Source organism: Pan paniscus, chromosome 12 (genome assembly GCF_029289425.2).
Source record: "Pan paniscus chromosome 12, NHGRI_mPanPan1-v2.0_pri, whole genome shotgun sequence".
Classification (NCBI taxonomy): domain Eukaryota; kingdom Metazoa; phylum Chordata; class Mammalia; order Primates; family Hominidae; genus Pan; species Pan paniscus.
The window spans coordinates 87,475,468-87,502,242 of record NC_073261.2 but is presented as its reverse complement, the minus strand read 5'-3'; the positions used below and the strand labels follow the sequence as shown (position 1 = coordinate 87,502,242).

General features: G+C 38.1%; 2 protein-coding genes across 16 annotated transcripts in view; one reads left to right on the top strand and one right to left on the bottom strand.

Moving 5' to 3' along the window:
• Window positions 1-26,775, top strand: part of ARHGEF33 (Rho guanine nucleotide exchange factor 33) — a 141,504-nt gene that overhangs the window by 76,963 nt on the left and 37,766 nt on the right. For 3 of the 13 annotated variants that reach the window (XM_024927643.5, XM_034952974.2, XM_034952975.2), the window contains one exon: window positions 7,135-18,467. The exons of 3 other annotated variants lie outside the window; for them this stretch is intronic. In XM_024927643.5, coding sequence (XP_024783411.2) covers window positions 7,135-7,264 — 130 coding nt within the window. In that variant the 3' untranslated portion in view covers window positions 7,265-18,467. Of the gene's footprint in view, window positions 1-2,834; window positions 7,107-7,127; window positions 18,468-26,775 lie in introns of those variants that run through there. 7 more of the 13 variants (XM_034952978.2, XM_034952979.2, XM_034952977.3 and 4 more) reach the window with 7 other exon arrangements.
• SOS1 (SOS Ras/Rac guanine nucleotide exchange factor 1) overlaps window positions 15,020-26,775 on the bottom strand; it is a 144,602-nt gene continuing 132,846 nt past the window's right edge. For 2 of the 3 annotated variants that reach the window (XM_034952969.3, XM_003817632.6), the window contains exons 21-23: window positions 22,729-22,773; window positions 20,934-21,052; window positions 15,020-19,771 (exon numbers count right to left, since the gene is read on the bottom strand). In XM_034952969.3, the coding sequence (XP_034808860.1) occupies window positions 19,280-19,771; window positions 20,934-21,052; window positions 22,729-22,773 (656 nt within the window). In that variant the 3' untranslated portion in view covers window positions 15,020-19,279. The remainder of the gene's footprint in view (window positions 19,772-20,933; window positions 21,053-22,728; window positions 22,774-26,775) is intronic. The other variant, XM_008970879.5, reaches the window with a different exon arrangement.

The following is a 26,775-nucleotide window of genomic DNA, read 5'->3' as shown; positions in this document are numbered from 1 at the left end:
GGGATCTCAGCGCTTCTGCATTTAGGGGCCTGTTGTCATCCTGGGTGCTAATTCATGTTTATTAGGACTTCTGTTAGTGCTTTCCCTGAATGAGTGGATTTGGCTTGGCCCTAGTTAGAAATCACTTTAATGGAGTTTCTGTATTCCATAAGAGGCAAAAATAAGGCATTTTCCTCCTGTGGTCCTTCTGAGATTCTAAGTCGTTGTTGTATAAAACATCACCCACAGGCATTTTGGTCAGCACTGACTTACAGTCTGGGAGGCAGTGGCCAAACCCCAGCATAAAATGTAAGGAAGAGAGAGGTGAGCATTAGCATTTGACCGTAGAGGGATCTGCCAGTCCAGCCACTGCCTGCCTGAGAGACTGCTGTTTCAATCTCCACTGGCTCAGCCTACCTCCGTCTCCCTTAGAGAGATTTTTCCTGCTGCTTAGTTACTCTTGGTGGAGGATGTTCTTGCAGTCAGTTTTAAATAACAAGTCTTCATATTTTAGTAGATGGAAAAGTTAAACAGAGGCATTATTGCTGCCTTTGGAGAGTTGCCAATAAGTGAGGAAGCACAGGGAAATCACCTTTTCCTTGAAGGTCGAGGTCACTGGCTGATTTAGACTGTGGTCCTCATGGAGGAATTGGGGGCAACCCTGGAGTGAGGACTTTGTTTTTGCTGGTTTGTCTAATTGTAATTATCCTCCTGTGGGGAGGGTGGTACTGAGATTAGTGGGCCTCTGACTGTTGGTCTCTGCCTGTTGTTACTGGAGAAGGGGGAAGAGGAAGGAAGAGCGACAGCTCTGCATGTAGCCATAGCCCTGCATTCTCTCTCAGTTTTTCTAAGGAACCCAGTGCATGCTTGCATGCTGCTTTGCTGGATCCTTACCCACCTTACTCAGGGTTTGAAGAGTTGAGAATTGTATTCCTCTTTCTAGGATCATATAGACTTAGATCTTTCTTGACCCAGCGCCAACATCTGTCAAGTTGACAGGGGTGGGAGAACCTGGAAACAGACACCTCTCCAGCCCACCCTGATTTAGACTCCTGAATCTTTCTTGAGACGGAGTCTGGCTCTGCTGCCCAGGCTGGAGTGCAATGGCACAATCTCGGTTCACTGCAGCCTCCACCTCCCAGGTTCAGGCTATTCTCCTGCCCCTGCCTCCTGAGTAGCTGGGATTACAGGTGCCCGCCACCACGCCCTGGCTATTTTTTTTTTTTTTTTGTAGAGGCAGGATTTCATCATGTTGGCCAGGCTGGTCTTGAACTCCTCACCTCAAGTGATCCATCTGCCTCGGCCTCCCAAAGTGTTGGGATTACAGGTGTGAGCCACCGCACCCGGCCAGACTCCTGAATCCTTCTAAGGACTGCAAAATCCTAAGGGCACAGCTTGAGCCTATCTTTTTTTTTAAACCACAGTATTCCCACAACAAACAGCCATTTTTTGCCCACTGTCATTTATAATGACTGGGTGCTATCTATTGGAAAACAATGAGCAATAGATTCACCACTGGTCCCTTTACTAATTCCTATTTATCAGAGAGATGTAAGAAAATGTTTTGCCAGTGACATGAGGCAGAGGGAGTGGATTTGTCCTCTCTGGATTCAGAGGGCAGAACTAGGAGCAGTGGCTAAGAGGAAGAATTTCCTAAAAATGCAGCTGCGTGGAACTGGAGCTGGCTGCGTCATGAAGGAATGGATTCATGGGATGCCTCTGGTCAGGGATGCTATGAAAGTGGTGCCTGCATCGAGTGGGAGATTGTTTAAAAAATCACCAGAGTCCTTTCTAGTGTGGAGATTTGCTTTATCTGTAGTTTGACTTTGTTGTAGCTTGATCTGAGTAATCACATCTTTATATCACCTGAAACAAGAAATTAATGAAGCCTTGGGACCCATAATTTTGAAGCCCTAGCATGTAGAAGACCAGGTTTTATCTTTCTGTAGCTCCCCACTGACCTTGGTATAATGTAGAGGACTTGCTATGGGCTCTCCAAGTTCATGTTGGTTAATTGCTGTCAGTCCTCTTGTGGCTGTTCGGCATTCTCCTTAGATAAAGAGCCAGTGGATTCCCTTAGTCCTCTTGTCCTTTCTCATAGATCAGTCCCTCCTGCATCAATCATGTTGCCACCACCAATACTGGTGCTGTCCTTTGTATTTAAAATCCGAAGTGTTGTCTGAGTGGAAGTAAAGGTGGAGCCACAAAGAAGACTGTCTGTCTGGCAGGATTTCCTGGCTTTTTAGATCTGGCCTAGGGCAGTCAGTACCATCAGGTGCTTAGGGTGCTGCAGTGGGCACTTTGGAGACTTTGCATGGGTTGAAGAGGCAGCTTAAGTAGCATTTTCTGAGTGTTTTCATATGAGGACCATGGAAAATTTGCTCCATTATAAGGTAGAGAGGAAGGTCAGGGAGGCCCCAGTGTAGCACAGGAAGGGCAGTGGCTTTTAACTCAGATGAGAACACACCATTCTTCTCATCAATTAAGCATTCAATCTTACATGCATGCACTATGCAAGACACTTGTATAGGAACCATGAGCGACATAGTCCCAGCCATTACACAGGAACTTGCACTCTGAAGTCAGGCCTGTGGACAGGTATAGGAAGGAACCAGAAGAGACATTCAGCCCATTTTCCTCCTGCATATCAGGAGGTCAGGCTGGCAGCAAGCCCTGGGACTTTAAGAAGTGGCCAATCCTGAGTACTGGAACCATTGCAGAGCCTGGCCTCACAGGTCCAAATGGGCCAGTGCCAGCAAAGCCACTTGTGTCATGTCTGGGGCTTGCTACCTTCCTCCCCCACAGCCCTCTGGAGGCTTATTCCTGTCTACACTGACACACTTTTTGTTCCATAGGGGCTTGTTTGGCTGGTGGCCCCACACACCCAGAATGCTGCTTCGGGATGAAGCTAGGCATGGAGCCAGATGCAGCAGAAAACCTGAGAAAGGGTTCTCTTCCCTCTGAGGCTGGGAGGGCCGAAGGCTCATACCCACAAGGATTCAAAAGGGAGAGTCAAGTTGACATCATTAAAAAAATCCTGAAAAATGCCCAAAATATTTGGGGAAAAGAATGACCTTCTGATTGTTTGCATCTCAGGCACATTTGTCCTGGGCAGACACAAGGTCACATGTCCCTGAAAGGTATCCATAATTGATCAGAATAAAGGCTACATATCTTAAAGTTTGGAAATGTTAAGTGATTTTACACATTTTAAATGAGGATTCTTAGAGGGAACAGACTTACTGTGGTAGGCTGATGTTAGCTAGACCAATGCTTATTCCCCTGCCTTTGAGCAGGATGGAAGGCAAACTGTCCCATTCTAGAAGGATCTATACAGAGGCTGTCAAAGACTTAAACCTAGATTATTGTGAAGTCTGAGGCAAATGATACTTCATCTTAATATATACATCTTGCAACACTTAACGTTAACGCGTATTCTTGGTGGCAGATGTGGCAGTGGGGAAGAGGATCACGTGAGATAGCTTAGGAGTAGGGAATGTAGATGGTACTCTCTCTTTTTATCCTTAAATTTTGGGATAGTGGAAGATAAGGAATATGGCTTCCAAATGATTAATTCTACTTCCTCGCTCATTCTCTTCCTCTTTAGCACTTTAAAATTTACATGTGTCAGAGTGTCTCCCTTCTCGTCATCACCCTCCATTAATCCCATCACTGTCTATTTTCTTAATCACACACAGAGAGAGTACTTCTACAGGGCCCCGTATGTAATCATTTTATCTCAGTGAATCCTCTTCTTTTGGTGTCTTCCCAGCAGTTTTTGTATATGCCCAGCTTCAGCTGTTGAACAGACCATGTAATAGAAAGCAGGGCTGCTAAAGAATCCATTGATAACTTTATCTCACCTATTCTGTCTCCTTAAAGCTCATTTCAAGTCCCTCTCCCACTCTTACCCACTTTGGGGTTCTCTCTCATTTTCCATTTCCTATATAACTTGAACATTAAAGGGGATAATTGAAGGGGTAAACATTTTAGATTACTTAACCTTAATTACAAATGTTTCTCAATAAGCCATTTGAAATCAACCATTCAATTAAGTGTCTTCAATGTACTAGGTTCTGTCCAGCACAAAAGATGTAAGAGAAATAGTTCCTGCCCATTAGGAGCTTACAGATCAATTTAAGGATAACCTAACTATTGATACAAGGTATAGTACATAGCACATAGTAGGCACTCAACAAATATTTATTAAATGAATGCTCATTTCCTTTGGGCTCTCCAAACTCATGTTGGTTAATTGCTGTCAGTCCTCTTGCAGCTGTTTGGAATTCTCCTTAGGTAAAGGGCCAGTGGATGCCCTTAGTCCTCTTGTCCTTTCTCATATATCAGTCCCTCCTCCATCAATCAGATTGCCTCCACGATACTGGTGCTGTCCTTTGTATTTAAAATCTGAAGTGTTGTCTGAGTGGAAGTAAAGGTGGAGTCACACAGGGCTGTTGCTTTGGTTACCAGGGCTGACTGACTGGCCGACAGGATGGGTGTTTCCTTGCCCCTTTACTTCTTGAGACAGATGCGTGTCTCCTAAAGCTTTCAAGGAGGATAGTCTTTCCAATCAGAGAACCAAGCCTTCTTAAATCAGAGGTTTTTGCAGCACTGGATTCAACTACCCCCATCCCCAGCTCCAAACAAAAGGTTTATTTATAGCAAATCTAGACTTGGTATGACCTACTGAATTTGCTATTTTCTTTGTCACTTGAGTGAAAGGAAAAGTTAGCAACAGGTCTGTTGTCTTTTCCTCTTTCCATCAAATACTTGGATGGTTATGTGTCAGTATGTCCTGGCAGCCATGGTACCCTTCCCCAGCGAGTGTTTGCCTGTCCCTACAATGTCTGCTCAGATGTGCCCTGCAGTCGGCCACGGTGGCTCCAGGAGCTCAAAAGCCATTTTTGTTTTATAGAGAAAGGGAATAAAAGCAAATCTGCTGGCCTTTTCTCCTTGATCCTGCAGGTTATTTCCTAGTAATTTAGGTATGCAAGGTATGCACTACTTCAGAGCCTAATGGCCACACCTTTGGAAGAGTCCAGGTGGCCATGTATATGTAAGCGTTATGAAGAGGTCAGTTAAAATGATCTTTACAAGGATGAAAATGAGCTTTTAGTCATGGCTATAGTAGAATGCTGGATTTTGAAAAGGATGAGCAATTTAGCTGTTAGTTTAATTAATATCAAGAAATGCAGAGAAATTCAGACATTGGAGACATAGGGAAGGTACAATTTGTGAGAAGAGCAGTTAAAAAAATTTAAGGTGAGTTTATGGACTTTGAAAACTAGACAGGGCGATTTTGGCATTTGTTTCAGAAATGGGAACGCAACTGGTGAAGATTTCTGTGGTCCTTGGGGCTGGTGGTGACATCAAAGCTTTCCTATTTTCAGGTAAACACTAAACAGTTGCATGTTGGAACCATCAAAGTGTGACATGTTGGGTTTTGGATAGACCAGATGTAGCTAAGAGGGGAAATACGAGGCAAAGATTTCAAGTTTTGAGTAATGACTTTCTGATGAGAAACTGTCCTGTGGGGGAACAAGAAGAAATAGCAGCCCAATTCAAATCCTGCCCCCGACCTCCTGCCCCTAAAACATAGGCATTCCTAGTCTTCTGAATAATGGAAGACATAGAGACAGAATGAGATGGTCAAAAATATATCTTCCTAAATTTGGGGCACAACTGCAGTAATCAGGGATGATTTGAACTGGAGGTAAGGGGAATCTGTGAAAGACGAGAGAAGGCCCGGAGTTTTAGGGTGGGCCATGTGGAGGCTCTTTCAAGGGAGAACTCGGGGGGTTCCTGAAAAGGAAGAGAACCTCATCCCACCCAGATATCTTGCTTGATGAGTATCCAGATGTACTGGAGTTGAGAGATAGAGTAGTTTTTCCTCTCTGCACTGGGATGTAGTGGAAAAGTGTTCCTTACCAACCAGAAGTAGAAAGCATGGTGGGTGGCTATGGCTTCATCTGTGATATTGAATATCAGAGGGCAAAGTGAAAATATCTAGTCAGTCATCAGGTTTCCAGACATTAGGGTTTTTAGTCTTTGTGGATCCAACTTCTTTCTTTGAATAATGTAAAGAGATGTTTGAATTCTGCCCATTAATTCAGTAAATGATAGTCATGATTAACTTATCTAATAACAAGAGTGAGGACTCAACAGTAGCAAACCAATGATAGTGCAAGGACTCGGAGGCCCTGGATCCTTCTTTGGTGGATAGTGGAAGCGTACCTGACAGCCTCAGCATATGGAGAACTTGGTCAGTTGTATAGAAGCTTTGGACAAGCAACTTCATGTCTAACATCACTTTCATACACCCTGCATGAGGTTTTTTGATATTGGTTCTTAGTGTCTGGACTAGTTTTACCCATTCTAGGTCAGAGTTTAAGCTAGCCAAAGGGCCCCAGTCTAGCTTATCAGAGGTTATTTCCAGAAAGCCTCCTCCCTCCAGGGACTTCTGACATGAGAAAACTGGAGAAGGTGCAGAGCTGGAATGGATTACCCAAGTGGCTTAACCAAGATAAAGGAAGAATGCACCCTCGACTGGGGACTCAAATGGACTGATCTGAGTTGTTGACTATTGATTGGCTTTGGTCTCTTTTGTGGTGGTTGAGATTATAGTATCTCTGCAATCTGATTACTGTACGAATTTCTGCATTCTACCAAATGTAGCATATATGTGTGGTTGGCTTCAATAAATCTTTCATTTAAAAATGAAAACAAGCAAGAGTTTGTAATGTAATGCCAAATTCAGTGAAGGTCCTTGATAACCTTGGTTGAGAACCATGATTTCCATCCATTTTAATTTAAGATCCTTGATAATTTGTGGAGTTGTTACTTCATTGAATCAAAAACAGGATTTCTTGAATTTTCTGAGCTTTTGTTCCCCTATTATGTTATTACACAATATCTTACACTGACATATACAATTGTCACAATTGTCCCCATAAAGCATTAGAAAGATATTCTCTTTATGTTCAATGCAAATCTTAGATACACATGTCCTAAGTCATGAAATTCAGGGGAGTAAAAAGTATTCCAGTTCTAGGAAGCAACTGTTTTACAAATGCAAAACAATTGGGATAGATAAAAATATTTGAAAACAATTAAAACCAAATCAACCTGTACTTTATCTGTGTGCTGAGATTTTAGGTCCAGTGGATCAGAATACAGGGAAAAAACTAATGAGAATCCCTCAATGGATCCTTCACCCACCAAACAAGATTTCTTCAGAAACCGACTTGCTCTTGCAAATGACCTTGACCAAGGAACAGCTGTGTAAAACATACTTAAAGTTGTATTGTCAAGTGGTAAGATGAGGATAAAAAGCTTGTATATATCTGTGTAGGAATATATATATATATCTATATATATATATATATATCAATGTATAAATCCCTGAGGAAAACTAATATAAATACTTACATATGAAACTAAACATACAAGACATTGAAGAGATGAAGATTAGTTTCTGGTTAAGATCTGGCTTTTTGAACCTCAACACTGGGGAAAAGGGAAATGAAGACTTTTCACATCATTACAGAAAAACACAATAAATTTGGAGGAAAATAAATGTTTGTAAGAATGAAAACTTCCAACTTGAAGTCATTCCCCGAGTATAATACTGAGCATGTTCATATTTAACATGGATTTGAATTTTATGCTTCCTAGGCATTTAACTTATTAACTCATCCAGTGTTCTTAAACTAATATACACTATGTTAGGGGCCAGTTCTGTCTTGCTTCATGTCTTCCAAAAACCCTAAGGCAATATCTAACATCCCTTAAGGCAAAGGATTAATTAACAGAACTGTATTTTATATGTTGCATATCTGAGTTATGGAGAATTTGTGCTTAAACCATGATTCAGAAGGTTCAAAGCTTAAAAACACATTGATCTCCAAACTTGTTCTGTGGTTATGGAAATCAGTAAAGGGAACAAGGATTTCTGTAGAAACTGGGGAGAGAGGAAGGCAAAGAAACCTTTTCCCTTGTGTGGGTTGAGCTGAGGATGGAAACAGTCCAGTCTGTGTTTTATTGAGTACTCAGTATTCAAGACCCACTAGTGATCTTGAGTGTCACACACACTCACGACCAGATGGACTAGGAAAAAAGCAGTGATTTAGCCACATCTTGTTAAAAAGACTTTCTGCAGCCTGAAAAGAAGGTGGCAATAGCACTAAAACTTCAATGGCTCACACACAGCAGTTGCTACAAACAGCAGGTCAAAGTGAAAATTCAGGATTGCAGTACTTGACTGTTTTCCTATTTTGTAAAGAAACCAAGCTCTTAAAGCTTAGATAGAGGAATCAAATTGCAACGAGGCCTGCCTGGCTCTGGGGTGATAAAATGTGCTCTGTTTCCACATGGATATGTGCAAGATGGTCAGCATCCTTGATATGCCCCAAACATCAGATTTATAATAGAAAAAAAATTGGGTTTAAACAATTTGTCTTTATTCCCAGGCAGTTCGGTATAGTAAATTAGGGGTATTTGGTTTCTGTTCATTCAAAATCTTGGTACTCAAACTGGTGTCTTCAGAAGCTGTTCGTCTATTGAAGCGTTTGTTGATAAAATAGGCAAAGGTTCACATGTAACTGTTGCAAGTTTTCTTCTCCTTGTCTGATGACAAATTAGGAACTCACCTACTGCGTTTTGAATAGTAGTTGTCTGGAACACATAAAGGATCACTGCCAAGTTTTTTGAGTTTCCAGTATCTAAGTTTAAGCCAAGATTTTTGTTTCCCAGAAGTTTATGAATTCATTTGAAATTAGATTTTTCTCTTATTATCTGGCCGGCAGTGCTTGCAAGCACAACGCCAAATCGACTGGACGTGGAAAGTGAAATACTACAGAAGTCACAATCTGTTAAATAAAATGTTAACATAATAAAATTCTTTTCCCTTTCATCTTCTGTTTATCACTAAAATTGATCAGTTAGTAGAAAGGTTTAAAAACTATCACACACCTCACCAATTTTATTTTGGCAGCATCCTCTGAAAAATCTTGATGCTACATCTGTAGCGTAACTCCAAAATAATTGAGTTGTATTTTATGAAACTAGCTTATGAAACTAGTAATAATTAACGCTGCTACATACTTACTTACTCTCCAGGTGAGTTCCCATCACTTGATACCTGGAGTTTTCCTGAGATTTCTAACTGTCTCCAAGTACTCTTTGCTCCCATCTATCCTGCATGTCTCTAATACGGTATTCCCAAATATTGCTTTATGTGAAACTCTTCTGTTTTTACTTGTCTACAGTGAAATTCCAAACTTCTTGATGTGACATCCAAGGCTTGCTCTCTCCAGTAAGGCTTTCTTTCTTTCTGGCTACCATCTCATATTTTTCAGAGTCCTAGGTGGACTGACTTACCTCAAGTAAACAGGGTTTTTACCGTTTCCCAGTCAGCTGTGCACCTTCCCCAGGCTCACTCTTGCTTCATGCCCTTTCTCTAGTTCCTTCCTCTCTGCCGATCTTAAGACCCAGTTTAAGTGTCTTCATCTTTTTGTGACTTCTTGTGGTGTAACTTGTTTATCTCTTTATGTGTTTGTTGTGTCTTCCCAGTAAGAATGCAAGTCCCCTCAAGGGCAGGAACTATGCCATATATTTTTAAATTCCTTTCCACCTCTAGAAGACTGCATAGTAGGTGCTCAATAAGTAGCTGATGCCAACATTAATGGTGGTGCTTTAATAAGCAGAAAGCTACAGAAAATAATTTTTACTCTTAATTTGACAGAGAATTCAGTTATCACTCTACCTCCCTGCCTTTTTTTTAAAGAAAAAATATCAGTCATGAAGGAAATATAGTTGCCTTCAGAAGCAGTTAAAGCCACCACTGCCACTTTCACAGCATCTAGCATTAGAAAACATCTCTCCAGTTTAAAAAAGGTCGTAGCTCACTGCAGCTTCAAACTCCTCAAGCAGTCCTCCTGCCTCAGCCTCCTGAGTAGCTAGGACAATGGGTGTGCACCACCACACCTGGCTGATTTAAACATTTTGTAGAGACAAGGTCTCACTATGTTGCCCAGGCTGGTCTCAAACTCCTGGGCTCTAGCTATCCTCCTGCCTCAGCCTCCCAGAAGGCTGGGATTATGGATGTGGGCCACCAGGCCTGTAATGTAATGTTGCATTATGGCCTATTAATGTACTGTTGCATTACATTAAATAATGCATGGATGGAGCAGTGTGGAAAAGAACTTGACAATGACTACATCTGTGACCTCCAGCCCTCTGGAGAAGTGCACTTTACATAGGAGACCACAGATGTCTTTGAGAAGTATTTGGGTTGATAATCAGAAAGAAGCACTCTACCAAAAGATGAAGTAGATATTTTGCACAGGCTAGGAGTCGCAATAGGCCCTTTCTACAGGCTTGCGAGATCAGTATATATAGGCCCAAGCAAGGACTGCCCTCCTTCTCTGACTACAGAATTGGAGCCTTTGAGAACCAAGGATTTGTGGACCAGTACTCTAGGGTTATCCCCAGTGGGCTATTTCATCCCATAAGAAATAGTTTAGTCTGGGACCTGAAACTAGAACATCAGGGAAACCCTTTGAGCGTGTTTTCTATAGCACCTCATGTCTCATTTCCTCACTGCCTTTAAGTCTTAACTAATACATCACCTCCATGAGGGCACTTGTAGAAAATGCAGATTCCTGGGCACCATTGCAGTCCCACTGTATTAGAATATCTGGAGGTGGGGGCCTGGAATCTGCATTTTTAAACTTTTAGTTTCGGGGTACATGTGCAGGGTTGTTATACAGGTAAATTGTATGTCATGGGGGTTTGGTTTACAGATTATTTTGTCACCTAGGTAATAAGCATAGGACCCAATAGGTAGTTTCCCAAAGGAATCTGCATTTTAATGCAGTCCTGCGAGTCATTTTCCCACTGAAATTTTAGAGATACCACCTATTAGACCAATAAATAGTATGATCTAGTATGTAAGTTTCAGCACTCAGATTCTATTCATAGACTGCATTTTAAAACAGAATAAAGAACTGATTCTTGAGATACAGAAAAAAACTGTTCATTGAAACCCAGTATTTTTGTATTCGTAATTGTCTGTAACCTTTGCTATCACACATAGTAAGATTCTGATTTAAGAATATACATATGCACATGATCATTACTCTATAACTTGGTAAAATTGACAGTATATTCCAGATAACCAATTGCATGCACTTAGAAAAATGACAAATTTTTCTGCATTAAGTTGTATCATAAAATTAGGTCTAGTTTTCAGATTAAACTTTTTCTTGAAACATCACCATTAATAACTTTCTGCCTGAGCCTAGAAAAATAATGCTTTTGGTACAGTTGGGATTCTCTTATCCTGAAAGTTCATTTGGAGGTGTGAGAGCAGCATTCTCAGCATCTGGCAGCCTGATATTTATAGTATATGGGCTGGTGAGTCTCACCTGGTGGGGATGGGTTGGAAGGAAAGGAAGGGAGAGGTACAGTTTTTCAAATAGGGGTATGGATAAAAAGAAGGTTGAGAAAACTGATGGAGACCTATATATTTTAAGGGAAAAAAATAGAAATTGATGTGTAACACTACAGCTGAGTTTTAAATATAGAACATAAAGGGATGAATTTAGGCAATACCCTAAAAATATGTTTGTGGGAGATTGTCAGATGTTCAAAATAATCAAAATTTTTATTCCCAAACCAAGTAACTTTAAAATCTGTTGTTTCCAAGAGCTTAGTACATAATCTTTAATAAGTCATCTAAACTTGTTCCTTATCTACAAAATAGAGATTTTTATGCCTTCTTGCCTCATTCCCTTCAGATATATAGTAGCTGTAAATGCTCTTAATTCTTATCAAGAAAACTGAATGTGTTGGGTTTCGTCTCATGTATGTAAGCCTATCTATCTGAAGACATTAATAGGATCTACTGTAAAGGACTGTTGGTAGATACCATCTGTGCTTCTGTCTCTTCTCATTATCACATTTTTCTTTTCAACTGGGACAAACCCTTCAGCATACAAACATGCTCTTATTTCTCCCATCTTTAAAGCAAAAGAAATCCTCTCTTGATGGTTCTAGCCATGCCCCAGTTTTCTGCTTCCCTTTCATAAAACTTCAAAGAGGAAACTGCTCCAGTTCCTCTTTTGCCATTCTTTATCATACTAGGGCCCAGGCTTTTGCCCACACCACTCCCCTGAACTGCTTGTGTCAAGATCACCAATGACTTCCACATTGTCAAACAAATGGTTCCTTCTCAGTCATCTTACTCTATCAAGCAGCATTTGACAGGCTGATCACGTCCTCCTTCTATCTTAACTAGGCCTCAAAGACACAACATACTCCTGGTTTTCGTTTTTCTTCACTGGGAGTTTCTTCTTGGTCTCCTTGCTGATTCCCCATCTCTTCCTGCCTTTTTTTTCTCTTTTTTTCTTAATTTTTTAATTTTAGAGACAGGATCTCCGTGTTGCCCAGGCTGGAGTGCAGTGGCTACTCACAGGCACAATCATAGCTCACTGTAACCTCGAACTCCTGGGCTCAAGTGATCCTTTCGCCACAGCCTCCAGAGTAGGTGGTGTTACCAGGCCTGGCTTGTCCCCTCTCTTTTAACATTAGAATGCTCCAGGGCTCTCCTTTGCTTAGAGCTCTTCTTTTTCTAGTCTATACTCAGTTCCTTTGTGATTTTATCCAGTCTGCTAGCTTTAATATCTTTATGAAAGTGACTCCCAATTCACTATCTTTAGCCTATTCTCCCAAACTCCAGACTAACATCTTCAACTGCCTCCTTGACATCTCTGAAGATGTCTAATATATTTATTGAACTTAGTATGTCCAAGCCTGCTTCAACCATATCTTCCCCACCCCAGTTAATGGTAAATTTATCCTTCCAGTTACTCTGGCCAAAACCTTGAAGTCATCTTTAACAATTCTGTTTTTCTTACACCTCACATTCAGTCTATCAGCATATTGGCTGTCTTTAAAATATATCTAGGCCCTGACCTCTTCTTATAAGGCACCTCCACTGGTATCACCCTGGTCCAAGCTATTTTCTATTGGGTTAGCCTCCCTATTCCCACTATTTTATTCTCAACACGGCAGCCAGAGTGATCCTGTTAAAATGTCAATCAGATCTTGTCCCTGGTTACTCTGCCACTAAGAAGTCAAAAGTCATTACAAGGGCTTTTAAAGCCTTAAGTGAGCTTTGTCAAACCTCTGATGGCATCTCCTTCTCTTCTGCCCAAATTTATTCTTCTCCAGATACAAGCAGCGTCACTCTGCCTCACATGTACCAAGTACGCTCCTGCCTCTGGGCTTTTCACTGGCTGTTTCCTGTGACTTGACATAGTCTTCTCCCAGATATATGCATGTCTTGTTCCCTCACCTCTTCCAAGTCTATTAATGTCATCTCTATGAGGCAGGCTTCTGACCATCCCATTTAAATTTCACCTCCCCTGGACTTCCACATTCCCAGTCACCATATCCTTTTTTGTTCATAAGTGAAAACATTCGAATGTATAATATATTTATTTATTATGCTTACTACTTTTTATTGTCTGCCTCTCCTCACTAGATTATAAAACCCCATGATGACATGTACTTTTGCCTGTTTTGTTTATTGCCATATTCCTAATATCAGAATTGTACCTGAAGAATAAATATTTGTTGAATGCTGAATAGTCAGATGGGCCCTTATCAAATGCTTATAACCTAAGGTCACTCAGAACTAATTTAAGTGATGATAAACAGCAAAGGAAATCATAAAGAATCAAATTATGAGGGCTTCAGGATAAGCAACCAACCTCTTAAAAGATACCTAAAAGCCAGTAAACTTTGACAATGCATCCCTCGTAACTTTAGTTAGCATTTACTAAGCACCTACTCTGTGAAAGGCATGTGCTTTACACATATTACCTTTAAACCTCATAATAGTCTCAAACAGTACATCTGTTAACCTCCTTGTATTGATGAGAAACAGATTAAATAACTAACTTCTGCAAAGTCACTCATGTAATAAGCAGTGAAACCAGAAGGTGAACACAGACATGATTCCAAAGCACCTGCTTGTTTCTATCACATTGATTCTTCCTTTTCTTGATGAGTTACTGAGGTAGAGAAATTAGCTTTTAAGTGGGCTATAGTTTTTCTTGCCTCCAGTAAGAATCAAGAGTCCTAAAATGTTTGTTAGAATGGCCATAAACTGCTTTTTTGGAATTGTACTCTGTATTGAAGCCATCCTTCCCTCTGGACACCATGTGCACATATCAGCAAAAAGGCAGGCTTAACTATGGACTGTACCAAACAGACTAATCTGCGATGACCTAAGAGGATTAAAATAAGTTAAAAAGTAAATCACTGGGTTAAAGCTCACAAGAAGTGATAATTCAAGAGAAAATTCAGAATCAAGTTTAACAAAAACATTATTTTCCTATAACTATTAAATTTATTACCTAGAATATACTCGATAATTCATGCTTGGACTGCCACATGATATTGGCTAAGTCATCTCATTTCTCTAGGCCTCATCTACCTTAATTTTTAAATCAGGGGATTGGCTCTCTAAGGATTCATCAATTTTTACATCCTATAGTTCACACTGAATGACAGTACATTTGCATCATTCTTTAGTTACAACCCTAAACTCACATTTTCATGCCAAGCCTAGAAAAAGAATTGCTAAAGGTCAGGCTACCTCATTCCAGCAGATGTCAGCAAAAGCTGCCTGTCAGGGAACGTGATATCTCAAAACTTCTTTTATGGAATACAAATGCCTTAGCACTCTGAAACTTCATCCAGGTGACACTCAAGGTCACTTTAAATTACTAGTTTTCATCCCAGAGGCCTCCCACTCACTACAATCAATCAGCAGATTTGACACAGAGGGAAATGTGGAACTTCTTTTATCCTTTTATAACTTGATACAGGAAAAAAGTGCCTCCAAAGAAAGACCACAATAAAAATGCAAAATATTTCTATATGGCATATATGAGCTAAATGAGAATCACTAATGATTTCAAAAATACTGCCCTCTAAAATAAATACATGCAAAAATAATACACTTGTGGGCTATGTAAGGCATTTTTCTTTATTATTTTTCAGTTTATCTTAGTAATGCCAGAAAAATAACAGCCGTTATTTTCACTTTAAATGCAAACCAAATACTGCTGCACACAGAGTACAAAGATTACCTATGAACATGGTTAGGTACAAAGGCCATATTAGATGTATAGACCACACTTTGTTCTTACATCAAAGACCGACAGAGCAATTTTTTGACAATTATTTTAGCAAATAACCGTGCTACTAAACAAAGGCAAATACACATATATACACAAACAAACACGTCTCAACTAAAATTATACATGTCACTTTGACAAACAAATTCTCTGGTGGTTTCACCAGATATTTGCACCCCAAAGTTCCCTGCCCAAATCCCGCCCCCAAATGCTGACTTGATCTGAAGAAAAAAATTAGAGATGTTCTTAATTAAAGGCACATTTGGCAGCTACTGAAAGTGGCATGCATCTGGCACAGGTGCGCTCTCCCTAAGCCACACCACATGTACCTTCCATCTGTTATGCATCTTGTTTCTTTGAGTGGTAGTCCAATGTGACCCACTGTTAGCTAATTTGCTTTATAATTCTGCAGCAATTGGCTACTTAATGCACTATTTTCATTAAAGGCAAAAGGGAAATTTGCTCACAGTCGACAGAAAATGCACTTTACGGTGTCAAAAATGGAAAATAAGGCATGGAATTTACTAAACAAGTTACAAGTGCTTTTGTTGTTTAGATTTATAATATAGACTTCATGCTTCTTAAGTAGAGCTCAAAATATTTCATTGGCTCATGTATAAGGGATTATGAAATAATCTTAAAAGTTAGTAATGAGATGTTTCAAAGAAGAAAAATATTGAATAAAGTCATCATGTTCCCTTATAAATAACTTTACTGCATAATTCTTTCAGCCAAACCAATATTAACCTTGCGATGTTTAGTTACTGGTAAAGATTAATGTGCAATACAACAGGACCTATACTTGTGTAGTCACACAATATATGTTAAAAGAATAAGTAAACCTATTCACAGCAGCAGAATACCAAGAAATAAATGGTTAAACTGTTTCTTTCTAAATCTGAAGGAACAAAAAGGTTTTCCTCAATATGTACAACACTAATAAATTGGGACACTCCTCCTATTTTGCTGAGTCACTTAAAAATCTGAATTTAAGCTGTCATATTAGAAGACAAACAATGAAATACAAGATTAAGCTAAACTTGAGAATTAAGATCATGACCATAAATACCAACTAATTTTTGGTTTACATAAGGTAATTTTTGATTTATGGAGGGAAAAAAACCTTTAAGAATTTAGAATCATAGCCTCCAGCTGACATAGTAATTGTTCTCTGGGCTGTTGTTGACTGTAGTATTAGTGTGGCATGCTTTTTGTCAAATTCAGATCCATTAAAGCATCCTTGAGTTGTTAGAGAAGAGTAACCTACTAAACATAATTTGATGCCCAACAACCTTTAATTAAGCAAACTCTCAATGTATGTTTCCTGATAATGTGTAGTCTTAAAATACATCAGCCTTGAAATATTTTCATTTCTAAAAGAAATGTTCCACATTTTGGAATGTGGTTAACAAAAAGTCATGCTGCGTTTACCCCCTTGTAATGTCCAGGATTCAAAAGCAGAATTTTGTAATGATGCATTTATCTCCTCGGCCATTTCTGGTCCCTGATTAAATATATTTTCATTACTACAAGGATAAATTTGTCAACTAGTTAATGTTTCATATTGAGAAGAAGGCAAGGATACCATTTTCTCACCTCCCCCTAAGGGCATCCAATTGGCATTTTTCTAATCAGTTACCACTGCAGAAAATATTTTTACCTAAATGTAACAGTTCAGAATAAAAATATCCTCCATCCACAATGCATGTAAAACTGTTGCACAGTGAAGTGGTCTCCTAGAACCATGGGGTAGAAGAATACTTCCCTTTGGGAGAAATAAGATTAGAACTCCAAATTTGAATTTTTCCTCTTTATAGACTAGATAGGTTGAAAAGGGGTTATCACCTTATTGAAGGCTAACACATTAGCCGAAGACATACTGAAGGGGGTCCAATGTGACTTTTACCAGGTTCTCATTTGGAATGGGCCTGGGGCAATTAAAAAGAGAAGTAATCCATGAGACATAAAAAGAGAAATCTTAGGGACAATGAGGCTGGCCCAGTAAAAAGTCCAGGGAGATTCTGGACTGTCTATCATGATTAGTTGTAGCGGCTCTAGTAAGTTGGCTCACATAAATACTGTTGAATGGATGGTCTTAGGGACACTTTGCATCCAAGAGGGGATTTGAAATTAATGTTTTAGGACGCTTTTCAAAGAGGAAATATTTTATAAAGAGAAAAATGGCTACCATCATAGGAATGGTACAGATATTGAAAAAGGATTCAATTCTAACAAATAAATAAGAAAATAGGATAGACTGCTTAATGATGGTGCAGTTAACATACCTTCTGGTCTTAAAGGACTACATACTGTACTATCGTGATGTACATTTTATGCTCTAATAAATATCATAGGAAATTATTAAAAGTACTAGGTTCCCACCATGTTGCAGCACTTCTAAAAATGTCTCTAATGGTGTGGTTAACAGAATTGCTGAAATGTTGCTTCATTATTCAGAGGATACATGCAGATGCTGATGAACCAGATAACTCTCTAAGGATGGAATACTGCACATTTCACAGACATTATAGTGGAGATTAATAAAATGTTTTCTCTTCAACAAGGTGCATGCATTTCAGTCACAGTATTTGTTAGACTCAGAAGAACAGTACATACGCTTTATGAATAATCCATATTATGATAGTAATGATGCAGGTAGATGTTCTATTATGAATAGTTTTGATAAAGCAGAAAACCTCAAGCAAGGTAGAATGTTCAATATAAACCTTAACAAACTGTATACATGTTGCTTAGGAACTTAAAACTTACTTACAAAGTTCTGCTTAAAAGATACCCATCCTATTCTAACCAAGTATCTTCCTATATGCCAAGCTGTGACTTTAGATCATTCTTTAAGATTAATACATATATCCAGAACTAGAAACCAAGGCGTACCACAAAACGTGCTTTTATGTTTAGTGTTTTTGTGTGTTTTTCAACTAAAAGAAATAAGAATCAACCATTTTCTTCATATAATAATTTAATATATGCCAGCCAAACAAAGTATTTGTATCTTTATTCAATTAAATTAAAACAGACCTGCCAGGTATATTATATAACATTCACTATATACATATGATTTAGGCAATGCAAGGTAATTCTAGATATGCTGATTACTCAACTATGTGTAAAACATGAGCGGTGTCAGTGATGCCCAGCAAGTGCTCCTTTTCACATTGGGTGCCTGCATTTCCATGGTATGGTTAGAGGGATAGCTACGAGCCATGACATGGACTACCAGTAAACTTCTGTGGGAGAAGGAGGGAAAATGACAATCTAGCATAGATTAACAGTCTCCTAAATGCAAATAGAATACTTGACAGTTATTTTTTTTTAAAAAGTTCTTCTGTCATGTTAATGACACAAAACTTCTCTTTTTTGAAGGCAACACCACCACATTTTGTTTGGGTGTGTGGGGACAGGTTGGGGGAATGCTCTTAAAATTGGTACAATTATTCCTAAAAAAACAACAACAACAAAAAAGTACCTCTTTGGTGAAGCCTCGGTACCCATTCAGTTCACCGTAATAATCTGTAAACAGGACTGTAGTACAGTGCCGGGCCTTGATTTCAACAAGGTCAGGTACCACAGCCTTTCCTCACAGTCCTTTGAGTGATTTTTAAGAAAATATTCTAAAGTAGAAGAGTAAAGCAAAGGAAAACAAAGGAAGATATTAAGATCCCTGTTTAAGTTTTTTTTTTAAAAGTGCATAATTTGAATTACAAAAACTGTCATGTGGGCCTGCTGGACACTAGACTGTGTTTTCCATCCCTTTAATGATCACTTCACAAAAGATCACTTCACAAAAAGAGGACTCCTGCCTATTGGCCAGAAAAAGTCCCTTTATGATTTTCAGGTGCAATCAGTTGTCCAATTCCTCTAGGTCGGTCTTTCCATATTCTAAACTGGAATACCATTTCCATTGTATAATTACATCTAGGTTAAAATTCATTGTCTTATACTGCATCTTGAAGAAGAGTCGTTAGTGTTTGGAGTTCTCATTTTAACTCCTCAGTGCTGGCACATTCAGTGCATCCATTGCCAGCAATGGATTTGGGGCTAGGAAAATATACATCCCAGTACAGAGGAACTCAGGAAGAATGGGCATTCTCCAACAGTGGTGGTCCATCTCTGTGCATGGATGGGTGTGTGTGCTCTCTTTTGTAAGTTTTTGGAGGGAGTTTAGGGATATGTTGAGAAGTGCTTTGTCGTGGAGGAACAGGCGGCCCAGCAATGGAATGAAGGTCCACTTCTTGTGTCAATGGTGGTGATGGCAGATGCCTTCTTGTGCCGTGAGGAGAAGGTGTTTGAGGAGGAGGTGGTGTAAAGGGGGAAGGGCTGTTTGGGAAGAAGGCATTGCCATGGTCACTTTTTTTGCCCAAAGGGGGAGGTTGGAGATGTAGTGGTGAGCTTGAGAAAACATCAGGTGTCCTCACAGGTTCTCGTGGTGGTAATAAGGGAGGGCTTTCAGGAGGGTCTGAGATAGAGGTCCGGTCTGATAGTGAATATCGTGGTGAATAGGCTTTTGATGTGGGTTGCCTAGGAGGAATGGCTGGGGGACTGTCCAAATGCTTAGACATAATCTAACAAATGAAAAGAATAAAATACACATTTATTAATAAATTTATGAAGTATCATGACTATAAGAATTAAGTTGGGGTTTTCAAACATGCTATTGGCAGGATGCTAAGTGTGGAACAGGGAGTTTTGCCATATGTTTTCTTTTTAATTAAAAAAAAAATTTTTTTTTTTTTGAGACAATGCCTTGCTCTGTTGCCCAGACTGGAGTGCAGTGGTGCAATCATGGCTCACTGTAGCCTCAACTTCCTGGGCTCAAGTGATCCCCCGACCTCAGCATCCCAAGCAGCAAGGACCACTGGCATGTACCACCATGCCTGGCTAATTTTTTTCATTTTTTGTAGAGTCAAGGTCTTGCTCTGTTGCCAAGGCTGGCATATGTTTTAAATGGGAGGTTCTGTCAATTCATAGAAAAAAAAAGTTTGCTGTAGTTTTTACTTAAATTTTTTTCCTCAAAATTTTGTTTGCTACTGCTTGCTTAGCTTATCACTCAATCTAAGATCATTTCTAATTTAGCATAAAGTACCTATTTTATAATTTTAAGTTAACTATGTTAACATTCATGAAGTTCTACAAAGAGTGTCTTGTCTTGACTTATCCTGGTGCTCTGCACTCTGGACAGCTTAAGAACTAATGAATTAAGTTTAACAGCTGGCCAAAAAGAAAAAAAACAAAATTAAATAAGTAGAAATAATAGCTATTTTGAGCCTTTGGGGTCTCTTCCAAACCCAGAATTTTCATGAAAACTCCATTTAAAAGTATGTCAGATTTACTATTAAGGGCTCAGATAAGTAAATTTTAGCATATGTCAAAATACAGTTTGACTTATAATGTGCCTTCATACAAAGCTTCAGGACTTTCTCTGTATGCTTTTAAAGCACTGCTTGAAACCAAATTCCTCTTACTTTACAGATTAAAACTTTTGTTTTTTTCTGAAAATAACCATAGCCTTAGGTTTACAAGGGTCTTGAATGCATACCAAAAAACTACCTTCAGAAGAAAGAAACATTACTGCATGCTAAATCTATATGTAATCCTTGTTTAAACTATTAAGCCTGTATACTCTGAAATGTTAACTTATCCTAGTGAGAACTAAACTAGACAGCCGTTTATTATAATGTAACTGTAATGATTCCAATTTCTACACAACAAGATTTCTTACTTTACCTTAGATGGTGAAGATTCTGCTGGGGCAGATTCTGGTCGTCTTCGTGGAGGAACAGGAGGAGGGACAGGCACTTCCTCAGTGCCTTTGGTTAAACTTATAGATGATACAGAAGCAGATCCTGTGGGATGTTAAATTTTTAAGAAAAAGTCCACAGGAATTTTATTTCATTTATTTACCTTGAAAAGTCTTAGCTGGAAATTGCTTATAATTAAAAGTAATGTGTAGAAATACCAAAAGCTGTTCAATAAACCAATACCGAATAGTATTTCATTAAAGCAAACTGCCATAAAAGCATGCAGACATTTTTTAGCAGAATATTTAGAAAAAAGCTGCCTACGGTATTCTGTTATTTTGCCTGAACAAAATAACATTCCCATGGTTACTCTATTATTGAAATTTTTAATTGAGTCTGATTCTCAGATGTCTGGGAGACAGTGAGCTACTGAAAATCTTTGGAATGGTAATTTTTAGATTCTATAATGGGTTCATTTTTTTCTTTGACTTTATTAGAATTTATAGAACTTCCCCACCTTACTGGATAGTCCCTGGGAATAGAGTTTGTGCTCTTAACCACTCTCTCCAATGTCTCTCCCTAGCATTTCTCTCAAAGGATGCAAGGGAAAGAATCATAGTGTCTAGGTGAGGGGCCTCTCCTCATTTTGTTTAATTATAGGCTCTCCTTTGCCTGTAAGCAAAAAGAGGCTCATTATACTCTAAATCCAAAAATTTTAACGGTGATGGCACTATTCAAGACAACGGAGGCAGCCCTGACCATGAAAACAGAAATTACACTAAAATCTAGTGAATCTGATTTAAGAATAAGTTGGTGGACTGGCACAAAAAAAGTAAGTAAAGCCACTAATTAGAACCTCTCTTACAGACATTTATGGTAACAAGAACATAAGGCAGGCATATAAATACACTTTGGAAAACAACACTTAAGTTAGTTGTTTATACCTACTATAAAAAAAGATGTGAAAAAAATACTTAAACCATCATTCAAAATTATAGTTGGCAGTTTTTTTTCCCTTTAAGCATTAAGCTTTTTATTTTGTCATATGTTATAAAATATAGAACTTAAAAAGAGTACTTTGTGTACTGATATTATTTAAATGATCAACATTTTGATCACCTACCTTTTTTCTTAAGAATATAGTTAATTCAGCTTGTAACTAGTATTTTCCATTGTACATATTTTGAAATTGTATGAAAGGACAGCAAAAAAATTAGCTTAAATAATTAAAATAATGGAATTTAGTGACTTGTTAGTTTACCTTAAAATTAAAATGGAACTTTATTTTGTTTATCAGTATTTAGGCTATACTTTGAATAATTACAATTATAAGAAAGTTCTTCTAAAGTCAAAAGCAGTTGTCTATAATCTATCCTGCCATCAGGATAAGTATATTTTGTGATTTAGAAACTGCATGTAGCTGCCAGCATTCCCATATGCGCATGCATGCTCTTGCCTTTTTTTTTTTTTCAAAGTTCAGCATTAAAATATACTTAGAACTCTATAGTTGGAAAAAAGAAATGGTTAAATGTGGAAGCCACTTATTTAATATGTTCTTTTAAGAGAGAAACAAGGTTTTATAAAAAGCATGAAAAATATATAAATTTAAGCAAATCACTTATGATCTAAAGATAGCACAAGTGAAGGCCTCACTTCTAGGATGTTGCAAGCAAGGTACCAATGCTGCCAGACCCAAGAAGAGTTTTAGCAGGAAAGGTTACACTTGGTTTGATTTTTAAAGCCAAAGCAAGAATTATGAGTCTTAAACCAAATATACTAACTTGGGCCATGGGGCAGAGTAACTTGGATAAAGACGGTATCATTGCCTGTGAAAGGAAACAAGAAAAAGTAGATTTTTTTCTTTCATTGATATATTCAACTCATCTGCAAAAATTTGTATTATGATGAAAATGTTATTGTCATTGTAGTTTTAAAGAATGCTGTAACAGTTTATAGTAAAACCTCATTACTACTTACTTTTGAGAAGAAAAAAATATCATATTGGGAATTTAAGATTCCTTTTAGCTTTACTTGATTTCATAATTATTAAATGAAAAACATTCATAAAAAATCGTATATTACTGAAAGACTTTTTAAAATGTAGAAACCCAATTCAAGCAAAAAGTTCAGCTGGATGTATATAAATATGCCATTTAGTAAAGATTATTTTGAAAACTCAAACTTGTGAAACAAGTAATAAGTTTATTTTATGTAAGTTGAAAAATAAAAAAGTTACTAATTATATGTCTTTCAAAAATGTTCTTGGGGCATATATTCTCATCACAAAATAACTAGCACTTTGGATATAAAACAAGCTTGAAATTGATACAGGGTTTTTCCTTTTATAGTCATAAACTTTTTTTTAAAGTCATTAAACATTTGGTGCCTAGACTCATTTTACATAGGAAATTCTGATAAATTTAAATTTAGAAAGTCTAATTTCAACAATATTAATTATTTTAAGGAAAAAACTGAAAATCAAAAGTGAAAGCCCCAAGAGCATTAAAGTAGGAAAATTGAGACAAAAAGCTAGGTGATCTATACTGATTCTAAATCAATATAGTTGTTTGTTTGTACAGTGTCTCATATTAACAACAGATGGAACAGATAACGTTATAACATCCAAGAGACTAAAATAATACTAGACTGTGGTAATTTTTTTTAAATTCAGATGTCGTGTTTTTTTTTGCACAATAGGCAATCCCTCACATAATTTGGAATATTAAGTTTATTCAAGCATATTTGGTCAGAAGGAGGGTGATCTCACATTCCAGATTTCTAGGCAGCCCTAATTTCAAATAATCTGTCCCATTATCTGATTTCCGTATGTACTGATATTTATTTGGAACCTATGATTCCTAAGTGTAGCAATCCAGCTAATTCTAATATTACCTTTCAGAAGATTAAAATTCATTTTTATACTCTGAAATTACATGAAGCTGTTGCTCTGCCAATGATTTTCTTCCCTATTAGCCACCTATAATTGAAGATTGCCTGGTTGTAAAAGGGAGCCAGAGATCTGACGTAATAGAGATTAAAGGAGTATCTAGCTCTAGCGTTTACCTACTTATATATGTCCCACTTTTCCTGGAAAAGAAATAAACATATCTCCTGGAGATATGCCTCAAGAACATGATAGTACACTTAATACAATACAAGAATAGGAGTAAAATCAAAACACAAGCTCATGACTGTTAAAACTATAGTCTTTAATTGTACATATGCATGCACACTTGTGTACACAGATGTAAACTTGGCTTTGAGTATATTTATATATAGCACAGGCTTAGACTCATGCATTTGGTAAATTTGGGGCACTAGTTGTCTTATTGCCTGGAAAATACTATAGAAATTCTTTTAGAATTTTACATGCACTAATCAAGAAATATATGCTAGAAATTCTTGTCAGTTAGATACTGAGTAAATTTACTGATAATGACTTAGAAGTGAAATCTAATTAATTTAAAAAACAGTATTAATTTATTAAGCATAATCCCAGATGACAGACAAATGGTCCTCAATCTTGGCTGTACATTAGAATCCTATGGGAAGTTTTTAAAAAATACTGATACCAGGTACCAATGCCAGTCTAGTGTGGGCTGGGCCTACATATTTTTTTTAAGCTCCTCAACAGATTATACTATACAGTCAGGGTTGAAACCACTCTTAAAGATACTCCCCAGTTTATAAAGGAGTCATTCTTGATAGAAACAAGCATTTTTATATAGAAAAAAAAAGATATGATAGTTAACTTCTTAAACTCACAAAAGCCTGGTAAATGCAAATATATTTGGGATTAGAAACTCATCACCTACACCAATCTTCCAGGAGGAAAAGCCTTGCGTTATCAGCTTGACATACTTGTAATACATTCTTTTTGTTGTTAAAGAGTCCCCTGAGGGATGGAAATAGAGAAGTCAGACCTCTGACTCCCTTTTATGACCAGGCAATCTTCAAACAGGAAGGTAAAAAGAGCATTTCATCATTTTCTCCTCTCTATTATAGCAGCAGAAACAAGTAGCGAGCCAGTGGTCTTTTCTCTTTTCTCAGCAACTGTCATCATCACCTCAAAGGTGGACCTGGCCAGGGCAAGGTGTGGAACAGGGCTTTGAATGTATGTGTGGCAGCACTAAGTATGTGGCCACTTCTCTGCCCTGTCTTTGCCACAACGCTTTCCATGACCACTCTTGCTCATTCTGAGGTCATCTTTCTATAAGCTTCTCCAGTATTTATGTCTTTACCACTTTTTTTAGCGTTTAACTGTGAATCTCTTTGCACTATGATTATTTTTAATCTCTCAGTAAGACTGCAAGCTTTCCCAGTGAAGACGTGTAAGTGTTTAGCAAGGAATAAGATATGCAGCAGATACTGGCTGAAATAATTAATTATAGATTTAAAAGTAGATTATTTTGGGAAAAAACCGTAAGAGTAAAAAAAGAATAGTATAGTATTATAACTGATAAAAAAAAAATTCTAGTCAAACTTTGCCTTTTGAAAAACTTAAACAATGGAACTTTGTACTGCTTTGAGTGGAATATGTTGGGATGACATATGACTGCAGTCAAGGCAGTTCTTTTCTGCCAGGCCCTGAGGGAAACAAGGAAGTAGGTATTCACTCTGGTGGCAAAACAGTGGGTAGCAAGTTGGAGGCTCTGGGTGATCCTCTGGCACTCGCACATCTGTTAGTTAGGCAAAAGTGAAGACAAAAGCATGTGGAGGAGACCTTTAATACACAAAAGCAACTGATAGGTTTTAAGTAAGGGATTAGCAGAACACATGGATGGCTTTATATTACACTGGTTTATTTGATTTCAAAATCAGTTATTTTCAGTTTTTAAGCAAAAACAAAGGGAGTAGTAATAGGGTTTTTCTTTATCATAAACAAAGAGAAATTGAGAAAACCCTCAAGTCTAAGATTACAAAGCCTAACTCCTGAAACAATGTTTTCTCCACCTGTCCAGCTGTTTAAGTTAATACTGTTAACTTAATGCTATTATAACTGTTTATAACAAAGCAGGATCCAGAGCACTGCATTCTAGAATGATTTCTTCTTCGCTGCTTAGCTAGTCATTTAAAGATTCAGCACTAGTAGAGAACTTAATATGCTTATCTCCTGTTTTTTCCACCACTTTCATTTTTAGCTACTTAAACAAAGAGAAGTAGAATTTGCAACTGATGGCTTTTATGTGGTTTCAATAGTTCACTTATTTGAGAATCCTTAATGATACAGGCCTATAGCTGTCTGCTCTAGGGAAAAAATCCTGCAAACAGTTAAATGGGTCAGAATAAATAATGATTTTAAGTCAGATATACTGAAAAGGTGCTGGTTTCATTTCATTACTTAATTTAGGGGGTTGGCAAGCTGGGGAGAATAAATGGGAATCTTTTTTTACTTGGTGTCTATTTGAACTTACCAAAAATATCTGACAGCTTACTATGTGTATCACATGACTCCATGGCGGGGCACAGTGGCTCATCTATAACCCCAGCACTTTGGAAGGTTAAGGCAGGAGGTTTGTTTGAGGCCAGAAGTTTGAGATCAGCCTTGGCAACACAGTGAGACCCTATCTCTACCAAAAATTTTATAAAATTAAAAAAAAAAAAAAAAGACTCCATGACCTTCAGTCACCAAATAATGCCAAGTCATAGTATTCTCAAGACAAATACACTTTATTTATTTTGAGACAGGGTCTCACTCTGTTGCCCAGGCTGGAGTGCAGTGGCATGATCACAGCTCACTGCAGCCTCACACTCCTGAGCTCAAGCAATCCTCCCACTTCAGCCTCCCAAGTAGCTGGGACTACAGGTGCACACCTCTACTCTCAACT